The 25,113-nt window shown below is 39.8% G+C and overlaps 3 protein-coding genes and 1 long non-coding RNA gene across 4 annotated transcripts; 3 read left to right on the top strand and 1 right to left on the bottom strand.

Moving 5' to 3' along the window:
- Positions 1 to 2,610: 2,610 nt before the first annotated feature.
- Positions 2,611 to 8,849, top strand: twf2b (twinfilin actin-binding protein 2b). Its single transcript, XM_012917459.2, has 9 exons — positions 2,611 to 2,635; positions 3,424 to 3,501; positions 3,603 to 3,781; positions 5,661 to 5,756; positions 5,834 to 5,938; positions 6,292 to 6,417; positions 6,601 to 6,751; positions 8,294 to 8,415; positions 8,512 to 8,849. Exons 1-9 carry the CDS (start codon positions 2,611 to 2,613, stop codon positions 8,677 to 8,679), a joined length of 1,050 nt encoding a protein of 349 aa, XP_012772913.1. The 3' UTR covers positions 8,680 to 8,849.
- Positions 5,048 to 12,756, bottom strand: LOC143418621 (uncharacterized). The gene is made up of 4 exons (XR_013098641.1): positions 12,545 to 12,756; positions 8,873 to 8,919; positions 8,504 to 8,653; positions 5,048 to 5,903 (listed from the first exon to the last, which is right to left on the bottom strand). It is a non-coding gene; the product is annotated as an uncharacterized LOC143418621 (long non-coding RNA).
- A 1,042-nt stretch (positions 12,757 to 13,798) lies between these two features.
- On the top strand, positions 13,799 to 17,765 carry cishb (cytokine inducible SH2-containing protein b). The gene is made up of 3 exons (XM_004544740.5): positions 13,799 to 14,045; positions 16,227 to 16,384; positions 16,485 to 17,765. The coding sequence occupies exons 1-3, from the start codon at positions 14,026 to 14,028 to the stop codon at positions 16,988 to 16,990; spliced, it is 684 nt and encodes a 227-aa protein (XP_004544797.2). The 5' UTR covers positions 13,799 to 14,025; the 3' UTR covers positions 16,991 to 17,765.
- Positions 17,766 to 20,582: 2,817 nt separating this feature from the next.
- On the top strand, positions 20,583 to 24,712 carry LOC101485690 (rho-related GTP-binding protein RhoA-B). Its single transcript, XM_004544742.4, has 5 exons — positions 20,583 to 20,701; positions 21,638 to 21,795; positions 22,064 to 22,184; positions 23,728 to 23,858; positions 23,953 to 24,712. The coding sequence occupies exons 2-5, from the start codon at positions 21,640 to 21,642 to the stop codon at positions 24,124 to 24,126; spliced, it is 582 nt and encodes a 193-aa protein (XP_004544799.1). The 5' UTR covers positions 20,583 to 20,701; positions 21,638 to 21,639; the 3' UTR covers positions 24,127 to 24,712.
- Positions 24,713 to 25,113: the final 401 nt, after the last annotated feature.

Raw genomic sequence — 25,113 nt, 5'->3', positions numbered from 1 at the left:
TGTCTCAGCAGAGACGCAGGGACAACTCTCCATCTGACAAGAACAAATGTATCTCATTAGACAATTTATTAGGTACACTTTGCTGGTACCAGTTTGGACCAACTTTTCCTCAGAACTGCATTCATTCTTTGTGTCATAGATTCAGGAAGGTGCTGCAAACATTCTTTATAGATTCTGTCCATATTGGTGTCACACAGGTGCTGCAGTGTATTAACTGCACATACATGAAGAGAATCTCCCATTTCATCACATCCCAATGCTCTAATGGACTGAGATCAGGTGACTATGGAAGCCATCTGAGTACAGTGAACTCACTGTCATATTCAAGAAACCACTTTGAGGCATATTTGAGATCTATGACATGGTGCATTATTCTGCTGGAAGAAGGAGATGGGTAAACTATTGTCATAAACGGATGGACATGGTCAGCAACGATACTCACACAGGCTTTGGCATTTACACAAGGGCCAATAAGAAGCCCAAAGTGTGTCCAGAAAATATCTACCATACCATTATATCACCTGCCTGAACCACTGACACAATGTAGCATGAATGTTACAGCAGAAATCAAACCAGACAAGACTTTTTCAAACTTCTATCGACCAATTTTGGTGAATTTGAGTGAATTGAAGCCTCAGTCCATATTCAGAGTTTTCTTTTCTTCCCAGAGTGATAGCTGGTGTGGTCTTCTGGTGCTGTAGCCCATCTGCTTCAGGGTTCAATGTGTTGTGAGTTCAGAGATGCTCTCTTCATCTCTTGGTTGTAAAAAGTTGATCCGATCATCTTGACCATCTCTAAGAGCTTGAATGCAGTAGCTGCTATTGAATTAGCTGATTAGTTATTTGCTTTAATGAGTTGTTAAACAGCCATGCCAAGTTATTATGTCTGCTCTTCTCTTTCTTACTGTCTTTGGACCAGTGAAAACTCTGATATGGTTCTTTTCTCCCTTTCTAAGGAGTCCTTGGCCCCCATTTTTTTTATGAAACCAAGAAATAATCAAACCATAATTGGAAAGATATATAAACAATTCTATATACTACTACCAATAATTCTTACTTCTAGTAAGATCAAACTTTCTCTAAAGTAAAGAGTAATAATAGAAATAATAATAAGATCCCAAAACTTGCTGTTTTATAATTAAGTATTGCATTACATAAAAAATTTATTTTCTTTTTTTTTTTTTTTAAATCCTTCTGTCGATGTTTATTTGATGTTCATATTGGAGAGTTTAACAGTGATCATACAGCACTATAGTAATAATTTTGGATGTTATTAATCCCACACTGGGGAAACTCAGCCACATGAGGGACAGGAAGAAAAAGAGATTTAGAGACATACTCGAAAAATAAAACAAAAAAAAGAAAACTTGTGTACAAAAAAGGCAAAATTATATAAGATCTACAAATGTTATTATATACAGTAAAATACACAGAGCTTTTTATGAGTACATAAAGTGCAGTGGGAGAAGAGACGCAAACAGATATTTGTGTTGTTACTTTATTATTCTGTGAGAGAAGTGCACTCAGCTTTTTTCTGTTTTTATAAGTGGGTCATTTTTTTTTTTTTTTGCACATTAACTGTGTCTTTCTGAAGTCGAGGAGGGGGGGGGGGGGGGGGTGCTGTGTTAAATAATGTATAGATGCTTGGGTTCTGTACTCACCACTGAGTGAATAATGGATGATCCTATCACAGGTAACCTCACAGGTACACACTAATATTTCTCTCACCCACCTCTGTGCGTGTGTGTGTGTGTGTGTGTGTGTGTGTGTGTGTGTGTGTGTGTGTGTGTGTGTGTGTGTTACTTTGGTGAGTTTGTTAGTTCCTACATCCTTTTGTTCAGACCATTCAGGGACACTTAATGTTTGGATCTCTTCAGTTTACACCTCTTCTGTCTTCTCATCAGAAACCTCATATTCTCGTGTTTTAACACTTAAGGTTGCTTTATGTAGCTGCTCTATTCTCCCTGTTCACCCTTTCATTGGCTTTTGGAGCTAACCTTGCAGATCAAAATATACTGTGAACACCCGAGGCCCCCACCATCTAAATTCTTAGTCCAGGAAACAATGTTGAAGTGTTGCGGTCAGATTCTTGCTTGGTGTCACATTTCTGTGACCAGGTGGCTGGAATTTGAGATCATGCGTCTGCTGCAGCTGATCAGCCACTCTCTGATCGAGTTATCAGTTGCCATTACATGTGGCAGCATCTGAAAATGTGGCACTGACCCCCGACATCATGTGTGGTGGGTTTCTGCAGAGCCCTCCCGCAGGTTACAGTACAGGACAGTATGTGACCTGCGAGACGCTCCCCCGCCGAGACTATTAAAGTTGTGGTCATCGATACGCAAAGAGTTTTAGATCAGTGGTGAGGGTGGCATATCCCCTGACAGGCACGTTATTACTCATCAGCCACAGTTCCGCAGATTGTATTTCAAGTGTTAGGAAGCTCCTGAGTCACCCTCAAGGCGTTTATGTCACTGGTGCGCGTGGGTCCCTCCGTCTGCCATCAGCTCAGCCTACCTGCTGAGCAAGAAGAGCAAGGACACACTGTGACCTGGACCTGGTCCTTGTTGGATGAGAGGAGTGTGAAGCGGTGAAAACTTACTGCCAAAAGATGTCTCACCAAACTGGAATTATTGGTAAGTTGTTTATTTTTTTAAATGTAAACTGTGCCTTTAAGTTTTATCCCAGTTTTCCCTGAGCTCAGTTTGAAAAGCTTTTTAAATGCTTTTTTATTAACAGACTCTGAGCTACACTGCTGCTAATAACACATCTTCACATCTTCTGATGTTTTTCTGCAAAAAAAAATTAAAGATTGTTCTCAAGTGATCGCTTAGCTTCTTTAGGCTAATTTATCCTGTGTTATTATAAAAGTATGTGCTAACATTTTTAATCTGTTCTTAGTCATTTAAAATTTCTCTTCACCTTTGTGATGTCAGTGCTAACAATGTTTAGCACATTCAGGCTCTTATAGTTGAATCTCATGCATACATTGCTTTTTATGTGTGTTATGGCTTTTGGTAATCGGAGCGTGAAGGTGGGCAGGCTGACGGAAGCGAACCTCTCTCACCTTTCTCACCTGATCTTGCATCATTAATGAGAGCGCTGTGTTTGGTAACCATGGCAAGAGAGAAGGAAAGTACATAACAAACAGCCAAAGTTTGAGTTTTCTGTGATGACGCTCTGTCCTTAGGCTTTTCAAATTGGGGGATTTATCGACGATGGTCGATCAGATCCTTCAGTGATTCTTGGGGGGCACATGTTTGCTCTCTGAGTCACTGCAGGTGATGGTGTGACCGTCTGGCAGTGGATCAAATTTTTTCCCTGAAGTAGAGTTTCAGGTTGTTACTTGGTCAGCTCTGTCTCACTGGCTTTCAACCACCCATCCTCAGTTTTGACTTGTCTGCCTTATATCTGGTTACTTAAGCAACATCTGAGCTGAAAGATTTTTTGGCCCGAGCGAGGGGAGGTGCCATCAGAATCCTGAAGATTATTATCAGAAACGGTAAAAATGGAATATTTGTGGCATTTTACAGTATTTGATATAAGTGAGCTTTCATTAAACATCTCCAAATCTTGACTTTGTTCACTCTTTTCTCTCTGCAGAGGAATTGGTGCTACATTCATACAAAGAGCCAGCCCGGAGCTGGGACAAGGATTATGACCAGTTCCTGCTTCCTTTGCTCACGCCTCTAGAGCCTTGCTACATCCTCTACCGCCTGGACTCCAAGAACGCGCAGGGTTATGAGTGGATCTTCATCGCATGGTCACCTGACCAATCACCAGTATGTGTGCAGCACATTTACGAAACCATCACTGTAGACTGACATAAAAGTAGGACAGTGTCCTGTGGAAAAATCAAAATAACTTCATGTTTAGTGGCAAAAATGTCTTAATATTAGTTTAAGTTGAGGCTAAAATCAGTTTATGCTTATTGTTAGTGAACACAAATTGAAAATAGATTTTTTTTAAAATATAATTTAAGATCTGTAACATATCTGATGTGTTGTTGCCTTCTCCAAAAATATTAGAATCAGAGATATTATGTTTTTTAGTTTGTTTTTACATTTTGTTTTCAATTCTGTTTTATTTAACATAGTTAACAGCAATTTATGTCTTAAAAAGGAAAAAAACAGCTCAGAGATCATCTAAAAAGTAAGAGAAAGGCTGTCTGATTTTATTCTCTTTTTAGAGAATAAAATCAAACTATTACTTTTTACTTAAATATATATATACAAATAATCATCTTTAGATTTTATTTACATTTACAGTTTCTGATTTAATGTGATCGTGGTTGTGAGCCAACATCTTAATCTCAAATTTAAATTGAGCACAGAAAGACTTTGTAGCAAATTCATGTAAAAACAGCCTCTGCACATGCTGAATATAACTGTTTGAAATGCCATACATATGTCAGATTTGTAGGTTATTATCCCAAAATTATTATATAATAACAGGTTGGTACATTTTGTCTTATGGATGTGATTTTTTCCAGTGGCAGAAACAAGCTTCCATACATAGACAGGATGTGTGCAATATTGCCCACACCATCACTTTGGAGTGCTGCAGGAAATGTTTCATTTTTATCTTAATTTTTTAACATTTTTTAATTTCTAAAAATTAATCATAATAAAAATAATAATAAAATGATAATAAAATGATCAAATAAAAATAATATGATAATAAGAATAAAAATCATGTATTATTCCTAAACAAATTACACTATAATTAGTTCAGTAAGAAAAACAGCTGAAAACAGAAAACAAATCCCACATGCTAGTGCAGGACCTCTCCCCCACATTAACTCTGATCAAATCAAAACAATGGAAAAGAGTTTGATCGCTCAAGTTGCCCTTGCTAGTGAAGAAGAAACTACTTTTTCTAACAATGTAACTAGAACTTGTTAGAAAAAAACAATTATAATATCATTTTATTATTATTATTATTGCGTGACAATAAAAATGACACCGTTTAGTAATAGATTTCTTTTTTCTTTTTCTTTAATTACAAATTGTAATCAAACTCAGTTATACAGGCTGTTTTTCCCCGCTCACAAATACTTTATTTTTGAAAAGAACCACTGCTACAGAAAACCAGTAAAACTGTGTGAAGGTTTTTTGTCGCTGTGTCTGTCCTGGTGTTCTCCAGGTGAGAATGGCAGCACGGTGGCACGGTGGTTAGCACTGTTGCCGCACAGCAAGAAGGTCCTGAGTTCAATTCCAATTGTGTGGAGTTTGCATGTTCTCCCCGTGTTTGCGTGGGTTCTCTCCGGGTACTCTGGCTTCCTCCCACCGTCCAAAGACATGCAGCTTGTGGGGATAGGTTAATTGGATAATCCAAATTGCCACTAGGTGTCAATGTGAGTGTGAATGGTTGTCTGTCCCTATGTGTTAGCCCTGCGACAGACTGGCGACCTGTCCAGGGTGTACCCCGCCTTTCGCCCTATGACAGCTGGGATAGGCTCCATCGCCCCCCGCGACCCTGAAAAGGATAAGCGGAAGTGAATGGATGGATGTTTAATTACAAATTGTAATCAAACTCAGTTATACAGGCTGTTTTTCCCCGCTCACAAATACTTTATTTTTGAAAAGAACCACTGCTACAGAAAACCAGTAAAACTGTGTGAAGGTTTTTTGTCGCTGTGTCTGTCCTGGTGTTCTCCAGGTGAGGCAGAAGATGGTGTATGCAGCGACTCGTGCCACACTGAAGAAAGAGTTTGGAGGAGGTCACATCAAAGACGAAGTATTTGGGACGGTGGAGGTCAGTATGGTCCTTCCTGCATAATAACTGATGGACTGCCACTCACAACCAACCCATTGGTGTCTCTGTGTTTCTAGGAAGACGTGTGTTTCCAGGGATACCTTCGCCACAGGTCCTCCTGCTCCTCCCCAGCTCCTCTCACAGCAGCTGAGCAGGAGTTACAACGAATTAAAATCACAGAGGTACAGACAGGCTGTCAAAGCTATATGACTCTTATAGGTACGTGAGTTATCTGTGCTCATCCTGTGTGTGTTTTCCTTGCAGGATAAAGTTGTGTGGGTATGTTGATTTTGTTTTCATTATGATAAAAGAATTCAAGTATGTTTATGTTAAAACTTTATTGTATAGTGATTTCAATACTGTTTCTTTTGTCTGCAGGATGAACGCAGACGAATTGGGACTCCGACAGCGAGAGCAAGGGTTTGTGAAGTCTTCGGCATAGACATATTGTTTTTTGATTTTGTTTTTTTGGCTGATTTAGTTGCATTTCATGTGAGGAAGAAGCAGTGCAAATATGTTTTTCCCTCCCCTGAAGGTAACAATGGAGTTTGGCTTGGACAAACGGGCACAGACTCTTCAGGGTCTTGCGTTTCCTTTACAAGAAGAGGCCAAACGAGCTCTGCAGCAACTCAAGCATAAACGCATCAACTATATCCAGCTGGTGAGCCCCCATAGAAAACATTTATAGCTCATTAAACAGTGAATATTTACATGTATACAGTAAAAAGTATACAACATATATTTGATAACAACATCTAAGGGTGTGTTTTTGCCAGTGAAACTAACTGCACGTGACTTGACCCCTCAAAAGTAATTACATTTGCTTGCGTATGTTGTGTTGCAGAGGCTGGATGTAGACAGAGAGACCATCGAGCTGGTTCACACTAAACCTACAGAAATCCACGAACTTCCCTACAGGATTCCCACAGATTCACCTAGATACCACTTTTTCATCTTCAAACATTCCCATCAGGGCCAGCAGGAGGAAGCTCTGGGTCAGTAAAAACTCACTGAGTTCCTCACGCACTGTCTGTGACTTGTAAAGCACTAATTTGGTGCTATAAAAGTGAAGGGCAATGAAAGTAGCTTACAGAGTTCACACATATTGTTTTAACTATCATCACCTCCACTTTTTTCAGGATGTTAGTCTCTCCTAACTTCTTCTAATTCTTGTTGAGTGACACCATGTGGTTTGCCAACCACAAGTTAAACTGTACATAAAGACTGGCTTTAGCTATTGTGACATCATCAATTGGTTTGGGGACCATTATTTTGAAGCTTTGAGGTCATCCAGGTGAATTTCTTTTAGCTAACACTAGCAAGTTTAGTTAGGCCTCAGTCACACAGGTCTAGAGACTGGTCAGTTCTCCAGGAGGCTGGGAAAAAATGCATACTCTCCGACAGGTTGGTTGTTGAGTGGCTGCTGAGTGGTTGCTGGGTAAAACGGGTCGCAAAGTGGGTGCTACACCAAAAATGTCCTTGTTATTGCTTTGGTCCCCCATAGTTTGCATGCCAACTCATCTACAACTACTACCTATATGCCTGCCTGCCTGCCTGCCTGCTTGATTGATTGATTGATTGTAAACACGAAAATAAAAATTACAAAAATATTACAAAAATAATTAACAAGTGTGCACAATACACATATAAAAAGGGCACTGAATTACCATCAAGAACACTGCACCGCTCAGCTTATTCACTTCACAAATAAGCGTTTCTATAGATACTGACAAATCACATTTGCTGTATAATGTGAACTCTGCAGTTTCCTCAGGTCTGTGGGGGATTTTATCATCTTTCGCCTCGCTGTTTGGTTCTGTTGTTTATGTTCCCTGCTTTCACTGGCCTGATTTCAAGTAACAGGCAGCTGTGAAGAAGCTCTGATAAAGCCAGCACCAATAAGCAGACACAAACAGTTAGAATTATGAACATTGATGACCGAGCTACAGATATAGCAGCTATTTCTGTCAGCGGCTGGGCCAAAAAGCTAAAAAGATTTGAGTGTTAACTTGGACTTGACTAGTCCAGTCTCCATAACAGCTGCAAATGAACGCCTGTTTTGTTCCAGTACACATGTAAATGAATTACCATTGACAGTGACAGAGGAGATATAAGCTTGTGTGTCTCCTTTTCATGCGAAACCTATTTAAAAACATTGTTTGTTTTATATAATCAGCTGCCGAGCTGTTAATCTAGTTTGAACCTTTTGTACAAGTGATTTTTATACTGAACAAATGAGCTGGAATTATTCAGTTAGTTACTCTGAAAAGCAGTGTGGGGTTAGCCTCATGTGTGCTTAATTATAGGATGTTCCAGTCAGATCTACAATATGTAACGTTTGCAGCTATCTAGGCCTGTGTCTCTTTTTACTTAAGACCCACTATGGTCTTGCGCATTTTCATGTCATGAATGATGCTTATGTACAAATGAGGAAATCAGCACAGTACGTCATCTATAACAGAAAGTAGTGAAGTAGCTAGTGAAGCTGATTGTGTGAGGCAGAAAATATCAACAGATCAGCTTCATCTATGTTTCAGTGTTTATATACTCGATGCCTGGGTACACCTGTAGCATCAAGGAGCGGATGTTATACTCCAGCTGTAAGAACAGGCTACTGGACGAGGTGGAGAGAGACTACCAGCTGGAAGTCACTAAAAAGGTACAGCTCTCCCACAGAGACGGTGACAAATAATCTGTAGTACCACTGTCACTGTGTAAACTGTCTAATGACTGTCTACTCTCCATACCTGCTTAGATGGAGATAGACAGTGGTGATGGTCTGACAGAAGACTTCCTGTATGAGGAGGTGCACCCCATGGAGCACACTTTAAAGCAGGCATTTGTCAAGCCCCGTGGCCCGGGAGGGAAAAGGGGCAACAAACGCCTCATCAAGGGTGCTGGAGAAAACGGGGAAGAAAATTAGACATTACACACATTTGCATAACACAAGCACACAACACGATATCTAAGAATTGACTTGTTATTTGATTTGAATTTATTCATGTCTAGTTTCTTAATCTAATCATTTTTTAAAGGGGGGATGCATCATCATCATGAAACTGTAAATTCTTGTTAAAAGTCATTTTAAATCATGCAGCAGACATTATAAAACTTACATTGCATTGTAGGTTTTCACTGTGCAGCCTCATCTCTGTGTAAAGCTCTAAAAATAGACAATAGCAACATACAATAACATGTAAAAGTCTTGGGCCACACGTCATTTCTTTAGATTTTGGTTGGAAGGAGTCAGGCTTTCTGCAGGTCTTTTATAGTTGTTTTTTTTTCTCTCAACACTGAATGCTTTTTCAGTTGTTTTGCGTCCAGTCCTTGACCATTTTCAGGAGATTTTTTTTTTTTACTTATTTGTTAAAACTCTTAACACTGACCTATGAATCATTTGAATCATTCAAATATATAATTCAAAAAACTTAAGGAGTAAAACAGTTTTGTTTTACAACAACAAAGAACTGATTTCTTTAGTTCAAATCTATGAAAGACGTCAGCTCAAATAGCTTTTAGCCAAGATCTTGGCTTATCTCAACATAGTGTGCAGTGTGTCTGTAAAAACGCTGATAAAGCGGAACAAGTGGAGGATAAACGTGGCTTAAAAACTTCTTTAAAACTATCAACAGCAGATGAACAGTCTCTGAAATTCATGTCCTGAAGAAGTGGGAAAAAATCCAACAAAGACCTGAAACATGACCTGAGAAATTTATCTGGCCCTTCAGCTAACCCTTCTACTGTTCACTAAAACCTCATCACAAATGCTCTCAGTGGAGGGACGGGCATCAAGAAAGGATTCTTAAGGAAGGGACACAGGGAGAAAAGGCTGACATATGCCACATTACACAAGAACTGGACAAAAATCAGTGACAACAGGTCTAATGGAGTGATGAATGTAAGTGTAATATTTTGTTCAAATTATTGATACGTAGTAATGAATAGCATTATGTTTATTGTTATTGGACATGCATAATGAAATTGGATGCAACAGATGTAGAGAGGAGGTCGGGAGAGAAGTACAACAGCTAAGGGTCTACAGCCATCTGTAAAACATGGTGGAGGCTCTGTCATGGTTCAGGGGTGTATTTCAGCCAATGGTGTTGTAGATGTTGTCAAAATGAATCCCAGAAACACCAGAGATGCAGTAAAAGCATACCTCAATAGAAAAACACAGTGGATCACTGCCAGTCATGGATTGGCCTCTCCAGAGCCCAGACCTGATAATTATTAAAGCATTGTGTGATGATGTTGATAGAGAACAGAACAAAAGGCAACCAAGAAAGAAAAAAGCTAAATGTCCTCCAGAACTATTTCTGAATACTACTTAAAGAAAATACAGAAAAGAAAATACTAGAGTTTAGACTGTGCTGAAGATTTTCGAAGTTGGTCACATAAATTATTGACTTTCAAGCGTATTATAATCATACAGACATTGTTTTTGCCTTATGTATCGGGGCGATTGTGGCTCAAGAGTTGGGAGTTCGCCTTGTAATCGGAAAATTGCTGGTTCGAGCCCCGGCTTGGACAGTCTCGGTTGTTGTGTCCTTGGGCGAGACACTTCACCCGCCACCTACTGGTGGTGGTCAGAGGGCCCAGTGGCGCCTTGCCTCTGTCAGTGCGCCTCAGGGTGGCTGTGACCACAATGTAGCTTGCCATCACCAGTGTGTGGATGACTGGTTGTGTGAAGTGCTTTGGAGTCCTTAGGGACTAGTAAAGCGCTATACAAATACAGGCCATTTATATACCCCATTTCCGTGTATGATTGCACATTTCAAATTTAGATACACCAATTTCCAAGCAAAATATAAAGAAAAGGGGGTTGGCTCGAGATTTTTACATAGTACTGTAACTGTTGGGGGTAGCCTCTCTGACATTGGTCATTTCACTTCAAAGTCTCAGCTGCTGCCGTCTTGTTTTGTAGGGTTTTAAAAAAAATCTAGATGTGTCAGTCTGAGAGGATATTCCACACTCATCTGATCGACTAACTTGTCGATCACAGGGTAACTACTCCCTACAGCATATTCTGCTTTATCGACTGTTTTACTCTGCATGTGACTATGAGCAACGTGTTGTTTCAAAGCTTACTGGAAACTAGCAATCAAGATCAAAATCTCATCAGTGGCTGCAGATCAAGAGAGCAGTGAGGTCATTTTCTCATTCGGCTCTCTGTCGCCCCCTGCTGACCATTGGAAACAGTGCAGACTATAATGAGCTGCCAGTTAAACCATATCTGTGTTGTTGTATACAGTATGAACTGGACTGCTCTGCTGGTCTCCAGAATAAAGCTGGGGGGGGGGGGGGGGGGGGTTAAGGGTTAAAATTTTCTTTTACTCTCCACTCTTCTCCTGCCTTTTTATTTCCATCTTCTTTGATCGCCTGACTAATAATTAGTTCAGCTCATCAAGATCTGTGGGGGAAGTTACATGAATTTCTTTGCTTCAGGGTGGAGTATCCTTTACAGTACACTACCCAGGCATGTGCTGTGCCCACAGACCACGCTTTAGCAGACACAAACTCATCCACATTATTTACAGTTGCCTTCATCAGTGACCTGATTGAGCTCTGACTAGGATCAAATGAGGGCTGTTCTTTTACAATGGTTCTACAATAAAATGTTTTCTGTATTTTCTAGTGTGTGTGTCCTCATTTCTTTCCCTTTAATTGTGCACATGTGTTGGTGATAAAAGTCATGCAGGAAAGCAGCAGCAGGGGTCACAGTTCAGCAGCAGAGGTCAGCTGGTTGTATGTGTATGTGTGCAGCATGTGTGTGTGGGTGTGTGCGTGCGTGTTGGTGTTTTCCGGGAATGCGCTCTACTCGGAAGCATTCAGCTGTGCGTTCTGCTGCTTTTGTATCTCATAGGAAACTGAGTTGGTTTGAGCTTGTTTTCTTGGAAAACTGGTTCAGAGCTGAATAGCAGCTTTCATGAGGTCATTATCTCTGCACATGGAAACTGTGGGGTACATTAGGATGAACCTGTTTGAAGACATACGAATTTTAAGCACATTAGCTCATCTGCAAGAGGGAAGGCGCCACACCTAATTTTCTTCATGATAACATAACACATTTAGTACAGAAATAAAGAGATGAAGAATTAAATATTAACATGCTGCAATGTTTGGACATAATCTTCACCGAGTGTCATACAATAAAATAATAACTACAGTCTGCACACTTAAAGTTGGTATTGCGTAATATCACAGTCTTGCGCAGAATAATTGTAAATAAACAATATTTCCTTCGCGCATGACAACAGCACTTATCAACAGCAGCACTTATCAACAGCAGCATGGTAAGCTGAACATAACCGGAAGCTTTCAAAATAAGAGGTTGACTTTGTCAATACACGCTTTAATGCAGCCAGTGTAGGGTGTTGGAAAGGTTACTTTTAAAATGTATTCCACTACAGATTACAGAATATATGCCCCAAAATGTATTTTGTAACGTATTCCGTTACGTTACTCAATGAGAGTAACGTATTCTGAATACTTTGGATTACTTAATATATTATCGTGCTTTTTACAACTACATGAATGTACTATTTCTGTGTGATTTATTACTATTACTGGAGGTCCGCGGCTCCTAACCATAGTAAAGGGACCTCTGGCTAATACGTCCGGTTCCGTGTTGGGCTCATAGATGAAAAATAGCTTTACTTTGTTATCTGGGTCAACTTTGCTTGCGAGAGACAGAGAAAGGCGTTGAAAGGCTGCTCCAACGGAACTTATTGTTTCGGAGGAAAACACGAACACGGTGTAGGGCCTACAGTCGAGTCTTAATAGCATACTTAGAACTGGGCTTGTCAGGCACTCTTCTTGGCTGCAGTGATTATTATTATATTTACATGCTTCCAGCTCCCGTTTCTGCTGAATGACAACTGTTACTTTTCCACTCTCCTTTTTCTCCCTCCTCGCGATCACAGACACATAACGGGTATGGCGGTCCATTCTCCCTGCAGCACGGACTACACTGCCCATGAGGCAACATTCTTTAGGGCGATACCTGTAACACTCTGCCCATTAGCTTAGCACAACAACAACAACAACAACAACAAAAAGGCCTCTCTCACCCAGGAAACACACACTCGCAGAGAGAGCGGCACCCTGTAACCATGGCAACCATAACGTTGCCGCAGAACATAGCTGTCAAACAAAACCCAAACAGTCCTGACCCGCGACAATATAAAACAGGAAAATACCGCAGTGTAATCCATTTATTTCAACAATGTAACTGTATTCTAAATACCACATTTTTAAACGGTAACTGTAACGGAATACAGTTACTCATATTTTGTATTTTAAACACATTATCCCCCAACACTGACCAGTGATCTGTTGTAATAAAGGCTACCTTTAAAATAATTTTGTTACTATGTATTATATGATAACTTCCACAGACTTTGTTTATTTCTCAACATTTTTATTATTTACAAAAAAATATTATTTATAATATTATAGGGTATAATCAAATTTATCAATTTTCCATTTAAAATCTACAACTTTATTTATAGTTATTATTATCATGGTACATGTGGTGTTATCTTCTCAGCATTTTGAGTTAGAAGTCTCAGACCAACCCTAACCCTTATGTAACTTGAAATTTAGAAATTCTAAGTCCATTTTGACTTACGGGCACAAAAGACAGATATACAAACAAATATGTGTTTTTCTAAATAAAGAAAAGAAAACGTCAGTGGCAGAAGCAAACTTCTATGGCTGTTATTTCTTAGCTTTTTTTTTTAATTGCACCTGCAGTGTTAAAAGATTAAAACTAACTAATTATAACATTAAAAAAAGAATCAAAACGAAAACTAAATCCTGCAAACGTGACAGCAAACAATGAGGCCATTTAACAGCGCCCAGCTCGTTGCGGTTCCGATGCAATTCATCCCGTTTAGTTAAGAGTTGAGAGGGTCTTTTACATCTTATTTTGAAAGGTTTGGCGGAAGTTGTGCTTATTGACGGAGCCCGACGCAGAGGTGGCCAGCAGCGGGCGGCTCTTGCGTCCCTGCGGGCGCTGAAACACAAAACCTTTCTTGGAAACAGATTCCGGGAACCTCTGTCCGGCTGAACAGAGCTGCTGTCTCCTCTGCGCCTCACTCAGTGAGGGGAGCGCTTCAGTCGCACATCCAGCGCTCAGCACGCTTATATATATTTGAATCATTTTGAAGGACTGAACCGAAAACTTTGGAGGACCGTTTATTATTATTTTATAAATAATATTATAAATATTCACTGCAGGGCTGTTTTTACACTGGTTTCAATCCTTATGGTTTTTCCTGATTTGAGGTAAGAACATTTCTAATATGATTTGGGTAATTATGGGTATTTTATTGCAGTATGCATGATTCAAAGTAAGGTACAAAATAAGCTGAAGAGACGAGTTATTATGAACTGGCGCAGTATAAATAAAGCTGGATTCAGCGTAACTGAATTGGCACATTTACTTGAGTTGTGCGTGTGTGTAAATATAGATGGGTGTCTTTTTAAAGGTGCTTTTTAACAGAGGTGTGGACTCGAGTCACATGACTTGGACTCAAGTCAGACTCGAGTCATTACTTTTATGACTTTAGACTTGACTTGAAAAAATGTTCTAAGACTTGTGACTTGACTTGGACTTTTACACCAATGACCTGGGACTTGAATTGGACTTGAACCGGTTTACTTGAAAAGACTTGATATTTCACCCCAAATATAAAATTTAACATGCATATTATATAGAGATTGAAAATGTGACGTCATTCAGGAGTAAAACCGCAAAGGATTCTGGGAACTCGTGGCAAGAGGTACTAGCGCACGCAGGCTTTCAATTGAAATCAGTCACACAGCGATAAAAAGAAACACAAAAATGTCAAGAAGCTGTTGTATTATTAACTGCAATAGCCGGTCGCATGACAGCCGACGGGTAAAGAGATCGGTTGTTATCGGATTACGTCGTTGAAGAGAAATTGTTCGAGCCATGTTTCCGAAGTAACAAAGACGCGACTGGATTGCAGCCATTCAAAGACCAAATATAATGTCCCAGAACACTCCAGCTCACATGTTAGTCTGCTCCAAGCATTTCCACAAAGGTCAGAGTTTTGTAGTAGTTAATACGTCATTTTCTTAACATAATTGGTGATATAGGTTACAAGCAAGTCTGGCGCTGAACAGAAATTGTCGCGCTATGCTCCTTTATTTATTGTGCATAAATAGTGAATTGTCCTGACACAATATTGCGTTTCTCCTCTGCTATTATGGTACATTGACAAAAACATATACTTTTATTCACAGGATAAAACAGTTGTTTTGTATCACTAATTGCCCAGTACGATTACAACATACAGTACTATTGTCACTGCTACATTTCTGTAACGCGTACCAGAAATTATTTCCACTACTAATTAATTACCCTTGAGCTCAAAGGTCCTATTAATAAACGGTTAACGAATGTGTATTTATGACGACAATTTGTGAGACTGGTAAACTTATGATACGTACGATGGTCTTTCGTTCTACACGGTGCATTTCAAGGTCCTGTACCCATCCGTCGGTAAACTGTACCTGGGCTTGTTGCAGTGACCTGAAGTTACTAAACTTTCATGAGTGTATGCACTCACTCCAACAACCGTATGATTATAAATATGCATATAAATATGCTACAATGAGATAGCTGACTTCATCTAACTAGCAAATGTTGTCCAGGCTACGTTGGTGATACAGTTTTTTTTAATGTGTATGATATTTTTTGTCATGCGATTTTAAAGCTGGTCCTACAACCACATCAAAGAATAACATGCAGCTTATCTCAGAACCGTCGGTGAAAATTATCCTTGGAGCTAGGTTTAATTGAGCTGCATTTTAAAGAGGTGCAATTTCACAATTTGTGTATATTTTCTAAGTTCACTATTTTGTCATGTGTTGAGAAAAACACAGATTTAAAAATTACATGGTCTAATATTTACATTTAGCATAACTGCAACATTCTTTTTTCGTTTTTTTTTTTTTAAAGACTCGAAAGTACTTGAAATTCAAAATTTCAGACTTGTGACTTTACTCGGACTTTTACACCAGTGACTTGAGACTCGACTCTGACTTGCCTGACATTACTTGAGACTTGACTTGAGACTTGAGGATAAAGACTTGAGACTTACTTGAGACTTGCAAAACAATGACTTGGTCCCACCTCTGCTCTTTAACCCTGTGGTGAGGGGACTCTGTTTGTAACCTTAGCGGCAGGCTTCACTGTAAATAAGCACAAAGGTTTTCTGACTGATCACTTTTCCCGTTGTCCTGATGGGAATGGTCACTTTCATGATTATAATGCTTCCATCAGTAGGGTGGTGGAGTGTCGACAGATCTCCAACCAGCTAACACTACGGGGAGATTTGGGACAGACATATTTGACATAAGCAACTCAATTCGCATTAATTAAGGGAATATAGTTCAGATGATCTCTTAGTTCCTACATGGTCATCGTCGTCTCCACAGGTGTGCTGTCAAGTCAGCAATGGTTGTACAGGCGGTGACCATTTTCCATCATGAGGAACAAAGAAAGTCATCCTGCTCGGATCCTGCCCCTTCATCCTGGGACCCAGCAGATGACCTCCGCTGCATCACCACCACCTTCCAGTATCTGCAGACTTCTGGTACGCCAGCCACATTTAAACACTTCTAGTGTCAGTGTCCATGTGGCTATTAAAAAACAAAAAACAAAAACACTAATAACTGAACTGTCTTCTTCCACAGGTTGGTACTGGGGTCCCATCTCAGCAAGTAAAGCTCGGGAAGCTCTCCTCACAAAGTCTGAAGGCACATTCCTGGTGCGGGACAGCAGCCATCCACAGTACATGCTGGCTCTGTCAGTGAAGACTCGCTGTGGACCTACCAGCGTGCGTATAGAGTACAGCAAGGGCTGTTTCTGGCTGGACTCTGTCTCCCCTGGCCTGCCTCAGCTGCAGTCCTTCCCAGATGTTCTCAGCCTTATACAGCACTACACCAGCTCAGGCCACGCAGCACAGGACCAGACATCTAGTGACATTCACCCCCAAATGGAACCTGACCCTTCCCAGCACGCAGCTAAAGACAGAGGAGTACCCCTGAAGCTGAAGCACCCGCTTCACAAACTGGAGGTTTTCCCTTCTTTGCAGCACCTGACACGCCTCACCATCAACAGGCACACTAACTGCCCCAACCAGCTGCCCCTCCCAAAGCCTCTGCTCTTCTACTTGCAGGACTATCCTTTCTCTATATAATACCTGCCCCTCAGCGACAGGACAGTCAGACTGGAATATGGTCGCGTCGTTGAGCGGATACTGTGAATCGGGGACTCTTTGATATATTTATGTATAATAAACCACTCTTGACCTCACTGCTCATGAATGAGCTTATTCTTACTGCACTGCTGCTGGTATTCTTCAATAAATATTCAATTATTTTTACATGCCGACCCCAGCTACTGTGAAATGTGCAATGCCAATATGTGAGTTGTTTTCTTTCCTTCTTTTTTTGATAATGTGGCCCAGTGAGAAGAAAGCAGCTCCTAAACCAGCTGTTTCGAGTGTTCTTCAATAAAGCAGCCTCCGCTTATAAATAATAAATCAGTGAAGAAAACATCTACTCTGTGCTTTGTTGCTCTAGCAGAGATGACAGTAATAATTTGGGGTTTCGTAACTTAAAAACAGTTTTTCTCCAGTGGAAGAGATTAAAACTCCAAAATACACACAAACAGATGTGTAAACTGCAAAACAAGACAAAACAACATGTGAGACAAATAAAGGAACCATGCAGAGTCTGTACCCAGAGTTCTGCTGTCAATTCAGTGTTTGCATATAATGTGATGTGGACTTCTTTAGTATTCACAATCCTGACAGAAATCTGATATCTTTCATTTCCAGAAAGGAAACATAAACAAATCAAATGCTCTTCAACGAATGCAAAAGCCAACAAAGAGGGCCTGTTTGTAGCTTGTAGAAGAGGATTATAAATACCATTTCTGAGAATTAAATCTCGGAAATGTTTGTTTTTCCAGCTGTTGTGTGTGTGTGTGTGTCTTTCCCTCCCTCCCCTCTTCTGAATTACTGGTCACTTGAGCACACAGATAAATGTGAGGTATTACTGTTTTCATGGAAGCGCATCTGAGCTCGTTTCCACGAGTTGGAACTGAGCAGCGCAGAAAAAGCCTCTTATCAGGATTAGAGTAAGTGCTGCGGTTATTAATACACTGCTGCACTGCCAGCTCACGCTCTGTTTGTGTGCCTTTCAGCTCCAACCTGCCGCCGAAAGGCTTAAATCGTTTCTCAGGCCACAGTTAAATGATCGGGATAAGCAGAATAAAATCTCTATCGAGATCACATTGATCTTTATCAGAATGAGGCTCCTTCATTGGGATTTACTGCAATATTAAATGAAGCCATGTGCCATTTAAGAGCTATATGCTGATACAGGAGGAGAGCTCAGGTTGAAGTAAATGTTGCAGCAGCTCAGTGTAGAAATACTTCATTACAATTTAAAATTCTATTTAAGTAGTGACTAAAGTAAATGAACTTAAAGGATCAGACCATTAATACTCATGATACAGATAAGTCAGTCTACAGCAAATTCTTACTGGCAGCTGGATGTCAGTAAAGTTACTGTAAAAAGTGACAGTAAAAACGTTTTACAGTAAAAAAAACCCTTCTGTAAATGATGTAATTGCATTTACAATAAAGTTGCTATAATTTGATTTTACAGTAATTTTTCTGTCATTTCTATATGCAACATTACTGTCATTGAATAAAGATCAGACTTCTACTATACTGTACTCTATAATCTCTTAAATCAGACTTTATAAGATGCTCATGTTTTTTGTAGTCTTTACAAAAGTGTATAACAGCATGAACACAGTGCTGTCATGGAAAAATGAGACTTCATCCACTGACATGAAAGCACTGATGGGCTGAACTTTATCTATGGATCTCAAAGCTGTGAAGCAGATTTATTAGAAGTGATCACAGAAAACATTTTGGCACGTCACCCTTTTTCCTGCTTCAGTTTCACCCTGTCAGGCGTGCCTGTGGCCTATTGAAAAGGACATTTAGTCGATGCATTGTCTTTCATGGTGCGTACGCCTAAAATAGTTTAGGATTATTTAAAAATGTTGCAGCGTTACCTATCAAAAATCAGTTAGCAGACTAAATCCAGGTAATACTCTAGAAACAAAACTGAAAGCCAGCAATTGATTTTTACTCTAAATCCAACAAAGGTAAAAAAAAAAATTAAGACTGATAAGGATACCGATATTTGATCATTTTAAAATTACGATATTCGGAAATATCAGCTGGGATTGTTTTCATTTCAGACAAACAGATTTCCACAACACTTACATGTAGTTATTATTTACTCATTTAGGCCTTGATTATTCTCCATTGCAGACATGAACACAGACAGCTGGAAACCCGACAGCCAACTAGCCATTATTTATTATACTTCTCTGAAGTCCACTTAAAGTCCATGACCTTGGGTGCATGCATAGTTGATGCGCTGTAATATAAACAAAAAACAGGCAGGTACACAGACAACCACACTGACTCTCGTATTCACAGTCTGATGAGGAAATTTACGTCACGCTGACCCTAGTGGCTCATGGACATGGAAAGTGTAATCCCACCTTTACTCTTTGCCCCACTGCTCGGATCACTTTGTTGTCGTTGTTTGCAGACTTCAAAACAGGTGTTTCCAACAGGAAGTTGCCTCTGGTGGACAAACTATGAAACATCAACACTCAGAACCAGGTTGAAGGGTGTTTCTCGTGTCTGTCCTTTAATTTTTACAGTGTGTGTGTGTGTGATCATTCTCTCTGTTCTTCCTATCTTGCATTTCCATATTCATTATGTTATGGAGTCCAATATATTCACTATCCCCCCTTTGCACCTGTCCAGAGTATCTCAGCTTTACCTCTAACTTTTTTCCAAAATGTTCAATCTCAGCTGACCCACTGATGTACTCCTTTCTGATATTGCTCATCCATAAATACACAAAAGAGGTAGAGGGGAAAATCCATGCAATATAAACTAATACACAGTTTTTATTTCACTCCCTCTAAACTTCATAGTATGAGTGTAACATCCAACGACCTATGTTGGACATGCAATCTAGACATGCAAACATTAGCACATGCTACTTGGAAATATAAGCAGGTATAGAGCTCAGAAGCTCAGATATGGATAAATTTGATAATACCCTTATTACCAAAATTATGTGTATTGGTAGGCTGATCAGTCCCACCCACAGCATCGAAATACAATTTAGCGGTGATAAAAGTAAGGGCAATCACAGTTGCAAGAAGAATTCTTAGTGCATGAAAAGACACATCCTCCCCAAACTTCAAATATTGGACCAAAGTTATATTAGAAATTGTATCACCTGGAAGAAAATTGTAAAGAGTCGATGATGATGATAATGACAACTCAGGCAGATCTTTGTAATAAAATGTTATTAACAATGTTGATGTTGCAGTTTGAAGATATAATTGCAGGTGTGAGTGTCAGTTCCTGCTTGAAATTTTTATAATGATGCTCTCTATTCAAGTTTAATACAGGAAATGCAAATTTCAATAACAGAAAGTAAAATACGAAAAAAAAAACCCCAATAATTATATGGTACTCTGTCCCTCCTTATATATAACATATGTGTTTAATCTAATATATAAAAAAAGCTAATATATATGTTATTTTTATGTTGCTGTATACAAGTATTGATTAAAACAGTGATATTATTATTGTTGTTGTTGTTGTTATTGTTATTGTTATTGTTATTATTATTATTGAGAAGAGTGGTGTTGTACTGTAATACATTGTTGTGCGGTCCCCACCCCCTCACTTCCCTCCTGTTAATCCTTCATAGCGGCGCACAGTAAAGAAGCAGCGGCGGAAGCTAACAAAGCACTACTTGGGCTTCATTTGAGTAGATTTTTAACTAATAACTTGGTGAGTTGGAAATATTTTCAAGAATCCTGTAGCTGTTATATTTTCTAACACTTATTGTGGGTAATTATACTATTGTTCTGACTATAAATCTGTGTCTTCAATATTTCGCCTAGCCTAGCTAGTGAGCTAACGGACCGATAAAGTCATATAGACTTCCGTTATGCTAAGCTAAGTCTAGCTATCTAGCCTAGCAGGCTAAACCGGTACCGGTTTGTTACTGAAAGGAGAAGCAATGATTCCGGCTCAGCAGCTTGAAATAAACAACAAACACGACCTGAGTACATTATATCACACGTGTTGTACGCATTTACTGTAGCACCCCCGAGTTATATTGTAAACATTCAAATTGAGCTTACAGGACACACACATCCGGCTAAGCTAACGCTCGATGATTAGCTAGCTTCAGTAAACACAACATCCTCCTAGACTAAATCTGGGTCAAACACCACTGCGGGGGTCCAAGTTATATTTCGCTGACATACATTTGCATGTTAATACGGCCAGTGTTGTAGTGACGGAATAAATGTTTGACGGGATATGTATGTGTATTTTTTTGTTCGAGCTTGATGCCGGAGAGGGTCAGAAACACCGGAGCGGAAACGTAACATCACAGTAGAGGGCTTCACTGTATGACTCTTAATTTGTAAGCCAACTATGTCGCGATGGGCCCTTGACAGTATGTACAGTATGGCTGATCAGGGGACCATGAAAAGCCGTGATGGTGGTGATATTGTCGCAGAAAGCTGCACAGTTAGCCCCGGTGTTATTTTGTTTGGACTTTGCCAGCATAGCTGAAGGTTGCTGGCAGTTCATCGTTTATCACAGGCATAGTGTTAGAAAGTTGGACAATGCTTCAGTGTAATAAAATAAAATTACCCACTCTGATATAGATGACGTTCACGTGTTTTAATCAATCTTCTATATTTTTTCCTGAAGCTATGGCAGCAATCAGGAAAAAGCTGGTCATAGTGGGAGATGGAGCCTGTGGGAAGACCTGTTTGCTCATCGTGTTCAGTAAGGACCAGTTTCCAGAAGTCTACGTGCCCACAGTGTTTGAGAACTATGTTGCTGACATTGAAGTCGACAGCAAACAGGTAAGCAGTATTTATTTCTTCCCAGAATCGGTGTTTTGTAACTGGAGGACTCTAGTGGCTGCACTCATGTAATGCTAAACCTATAGACCAGGGTGGGCAGTTAATTTTCACAGGAGACCAACATGTTAGATCTAGTCTAACCTGCATGAGTTTGAATTATTGAGCAGATTGAGTTCTGCTTATTGGCAAAATTAATTGTCTGACCTGCCCACCTGCTACCGACTGTGCACTGCTCGAAGATATTTCAGCTTCTAAACACTTTTGGCAGGTCGAGTTAGCACTCTGGGATACAGCAGGTCAAGAGGACTATGACAGACTGCGCCCGCTCTCCTATCCAGACACTGATGTCATTCTCATGTGTTTCTCCATTGACAGCCCTGACAGTCTTGGTAAGTAAAAACAGAGGAGACTCAGCAATGTTGCAGCTCATTTTTAATTTTAAATTATTATGACTAAACCACCAAAGGCTTTGTGGGAGGGGGAAAAAAGACTATTAAAAAAGGGAGGGGATAGCTCAGTAGTTAGAGTGTTCGCCCCATGATCAGAAAGTCGGGGGTTGAAATCCACCGAACGGCTACCTGAGTAAGGTACCATCCCTGCACACTGCTGCCTGGGCGCTGGATTGATAGCTGCCCACTGCTTTACTGAGTGAATGGGTGCAGAAAAGGCTCTCCTTGAGTTAAAACCTCTGGAGATTGTTTTGAAATCTGAAACTCTTATGTGGGCCAGTTCTTTGTGTTTTCATTGGTGGTTAAAGGTGATTTTTGAACACCTTCTAGTTACTTCCACCACCTAGTTACCCCTACTCTATTTAAGGTCTTTGCCTTGTGTAGCACATAAAAGACAAATTCAGGATTCAAATATTGGCCTGAAAATTCAGAGTAAAATGTTTTTTACTTTCCATTTGTTTGTTTTACCTGATCAGCTTCTCTGTTAAACCTAAATGTTTAAATACAAGGGTTTCCATTAAAAAACTGTATTAGAAAAAATAAGATGGTAATACAGAAGAGGCAGGAGTTACGCGCTATATTATTACTATATATATTTAACAGTAGCGCCTGCGTTTTGAACCAGTACCTGGGTAAGAAGGAGTATTGACAATAATGTCACAGCAATCTTGCCAGGAATAAGACGAAGTGTACTAGAGGATACTGGCTTTTAGCTGCTCCCTCATTCACATGGTGTCACCACAGTAGGTTGCCCCCCATGTTTGATTTGGCAGATTCACCGGATGCCCTTCCTGATGAATGTGTAAACCATAACACTATGGAGCCACTTTTTTTTTTTTTTTTAATATATGTGTATATTTATTGTAAATAATGGCTTGAGCACTTGCAATACCATTGGTAATGAGAAAAAAAGAGTTCACTGTAAACAGACCCGATGGAAATTCTTGAGATTTGGTCATAGCTTGAATAATCTAATATTAAGAATCAGAAACATAGAAAACAGCTGTTGGACACGGAGTCATGTTATGACTGTCTCCCACCATGAGTCTCAGTTTGCTCTCCTCTGTACATCACAGTGGACGCACATTTATCATGTGATCTGTACCATTACAGCACACCTTGTTCTCAAGTTTCTCCATCTAAAGTATCTGCTCTTCTTGATTCAAGTCCACACCACCTTATCTCGCATACAGCCCAGAGCTGCAACTTTTACAAGTTAAAAGAAAAGTCACTAGCAGTGATTTTAAGTTAAGACAAATAATCGTTTAATTTCTGCTTGCTGCCAAATGTCAGCATTTTATTTATTTTTGCATTGTTTGCACAACAAAACATGTTAAATGACATCCTCTTAGCCTATAGGAGTCTGTGATCATTAGTGTTTTCCTGCTGGGTTACAGAGCAACAGTACGGTAATCCATTAGGAAAATAATCAACAGCCGTGTGTCTCTGCTTTGAATGCTGCTATATTTGTCTCCTTATTCAGAGAACATCCCTGAGAAGTGGACCCCTGAAGTGAAACACTTCTGCCCTAATGTTCCCATTATACTAGTGGGAAACAAAAAGGATCTGCGTAATGATGAGCACACTCGGAGGGAACTTGCCAAAATGAAGCAGGTAAAACTTAACGCCCTGAGCAAGAAAACAAACAAACTTTGTCAGTGAAAGATTTTTTCCTAACATTGCTTCTTGACCTTTATATTTATTTTAGGAACCCGTTAAACCTGAGGATGGGCGGGACATGGCTAACAGGATTGGTGCCTTTGGATACATGGAGTGCTCTGCAAAAACAAAGGATGGTGTGAGGGAAGTATTCGAGATGGCTACCAGGGCTGCACTACAGGCCAGGCGGGGAAAGAAGAGTAATAAATGCGTCCTACTGTAAAAGGAGGCATGAGGACTGCTTCCTGGAGGGGGAAAGAAGGAGAATTAGGTCAAACCTACCCCCAACACACCCACCCAAAAGACTGTTCTCCCCAGTTTTTACTAAAGATGTAATGCTTTTACTTTTCTTTTATTTCTTTATTTCTTTTTGGTCTTAAGCAAAACTAGTCAGGTTCTGTCAGTATTCAACTTTGAAGTTATGGAAAATACTTTTTTTGTACTTAAACATAAGTAAATTTGCCATAATAATCAAACCTCCTTTATCCACACGTTCTATGTAATCAAAAAGGTCAGCGGGGGAACCGTAGTGTCAGCCTGCCAACTGCAGTTAAGTGCTAAAGCCCTGCGAGCTGATCAGAGGAATGTTTCCACAGCCAACTAGGGTTGAAGTACCTGCTCACTGTGACCCGTAGTCCTTTAATTATTGACAAACTCGTGCACACAAAGTCAAAATTTGTTTGTGTTCTTCATAAACAAATCTGCATTATGATCACATGCACAATGCGAGACTGGAAAATCTTTTTGCTAAAATGCAAATGGAAACTTAGTGTTTTGTGTAATAAATTACTTTGTAAGAATCTGGATAACTTGCATCACTTGATTGAACACTGAATTAAACTGAACTAATGAATTAAAGCCCTGCCTAGGAACAGAATTCAACTTTATGCAGTGGTGAGGAAAATCAAAGGCCAGCCTATGCTTTAGGCTCCTCAGTTTATGGTGAACATTTTGGATTAATGCGGGCCACTCTTTGGCCGTTCCCCTGTGAGCTGAGCCTGAGTGCACACAAGCATGTCAATGAATCCCATTAATAGTTGTTAAAAAACTGACAGCCGAGATGTTTACTGATCAGGACAGTGAATGTGAAAAATAAACCTGCCCAGACTTTCTGGGGGTCAAACTGCCTCTACCTTCACTTTTTGTTCTAAGCACATATCAGTAATCATCTCTAGTTGAAGGTGATCTTTTTCCTGAATGGAAACATGAG

This window comes from Maylandia zebra, linkage group LG5 (genome assembly GCF_041146795.1).
Source record: "Maylandia zebra isolate NMK-2024a linkage group LG5, Mzebra_GT3a, whole genome shotgun sequence".
Lineage (NCBI taxonomy): Eukaryota > Metazoa > Chordata > Actinopteri > Cichliformes > Cichlidae > Maylandia > Maylandia zebra.
Note: the sequence above shows the minus strand (reverse complement) of the source record. Positions and strands in the feature narration are given on the sequence as shown.

Coding starts and splice junctions, on each gene's coding strand:
- twf2b (XM_012917459.2), top strand. CDS start 2,611: ATGTCTCACCAAACTGGAATTATTG. Junction 2,636..3,423: donor TCACCAAACTGGAATTATTG/GTAAGTTGTTTA, acceptor TGGTTACTTAAG/CAACATCTGAGCTGAAAGAT. Junction 5,939..6,291: donor AACGAATTAAAATCACAGAG/GTACAGACAGGC, acceptor CCTCCCCTGAAG/GTAACAATGGAGTTTGGCTT.
- cishb (XM_004544740.5), top strand. CDS start 14,026: ATGGTTTTTCCTGATTTGAG. Junction 14,046..16,226: donor ATGGTTTTTCCTGATTTGAG/GTAAGAACATTT, acceptor TCGTCTCCACAG/GTGTGCTGTCAAGTCAGCAA. Junction 16,385..16,484: donor CCAGTATCTGCAGACTTCTG/GTACGCCAGCCA, acceptor CTTCTTCCACAG/GTTGGTACTGGGGTCCCATC.
- LOC101485690 (XM_004544742.4), top strand. CDS start 21,640: ATGGCAGCAATCAGGAAAAAGCTGGTCATAGTGGGAGATGGAGCCTGT. Junction 21,796..22,063: donor TTGAAGTCGACAGCAAACAG/GTAAGCAGTATT, acceptor CACTTTTGGCAG/GTCGAGTTAGCACTCTGGGA. Junction 22,185..23,727: donor TGACAGCCCTGACAGTCTTG/GTAAGTAAAAAC, acceptor CTCCTTATTCAG/AGAACATCCCTGAGAAGTGG.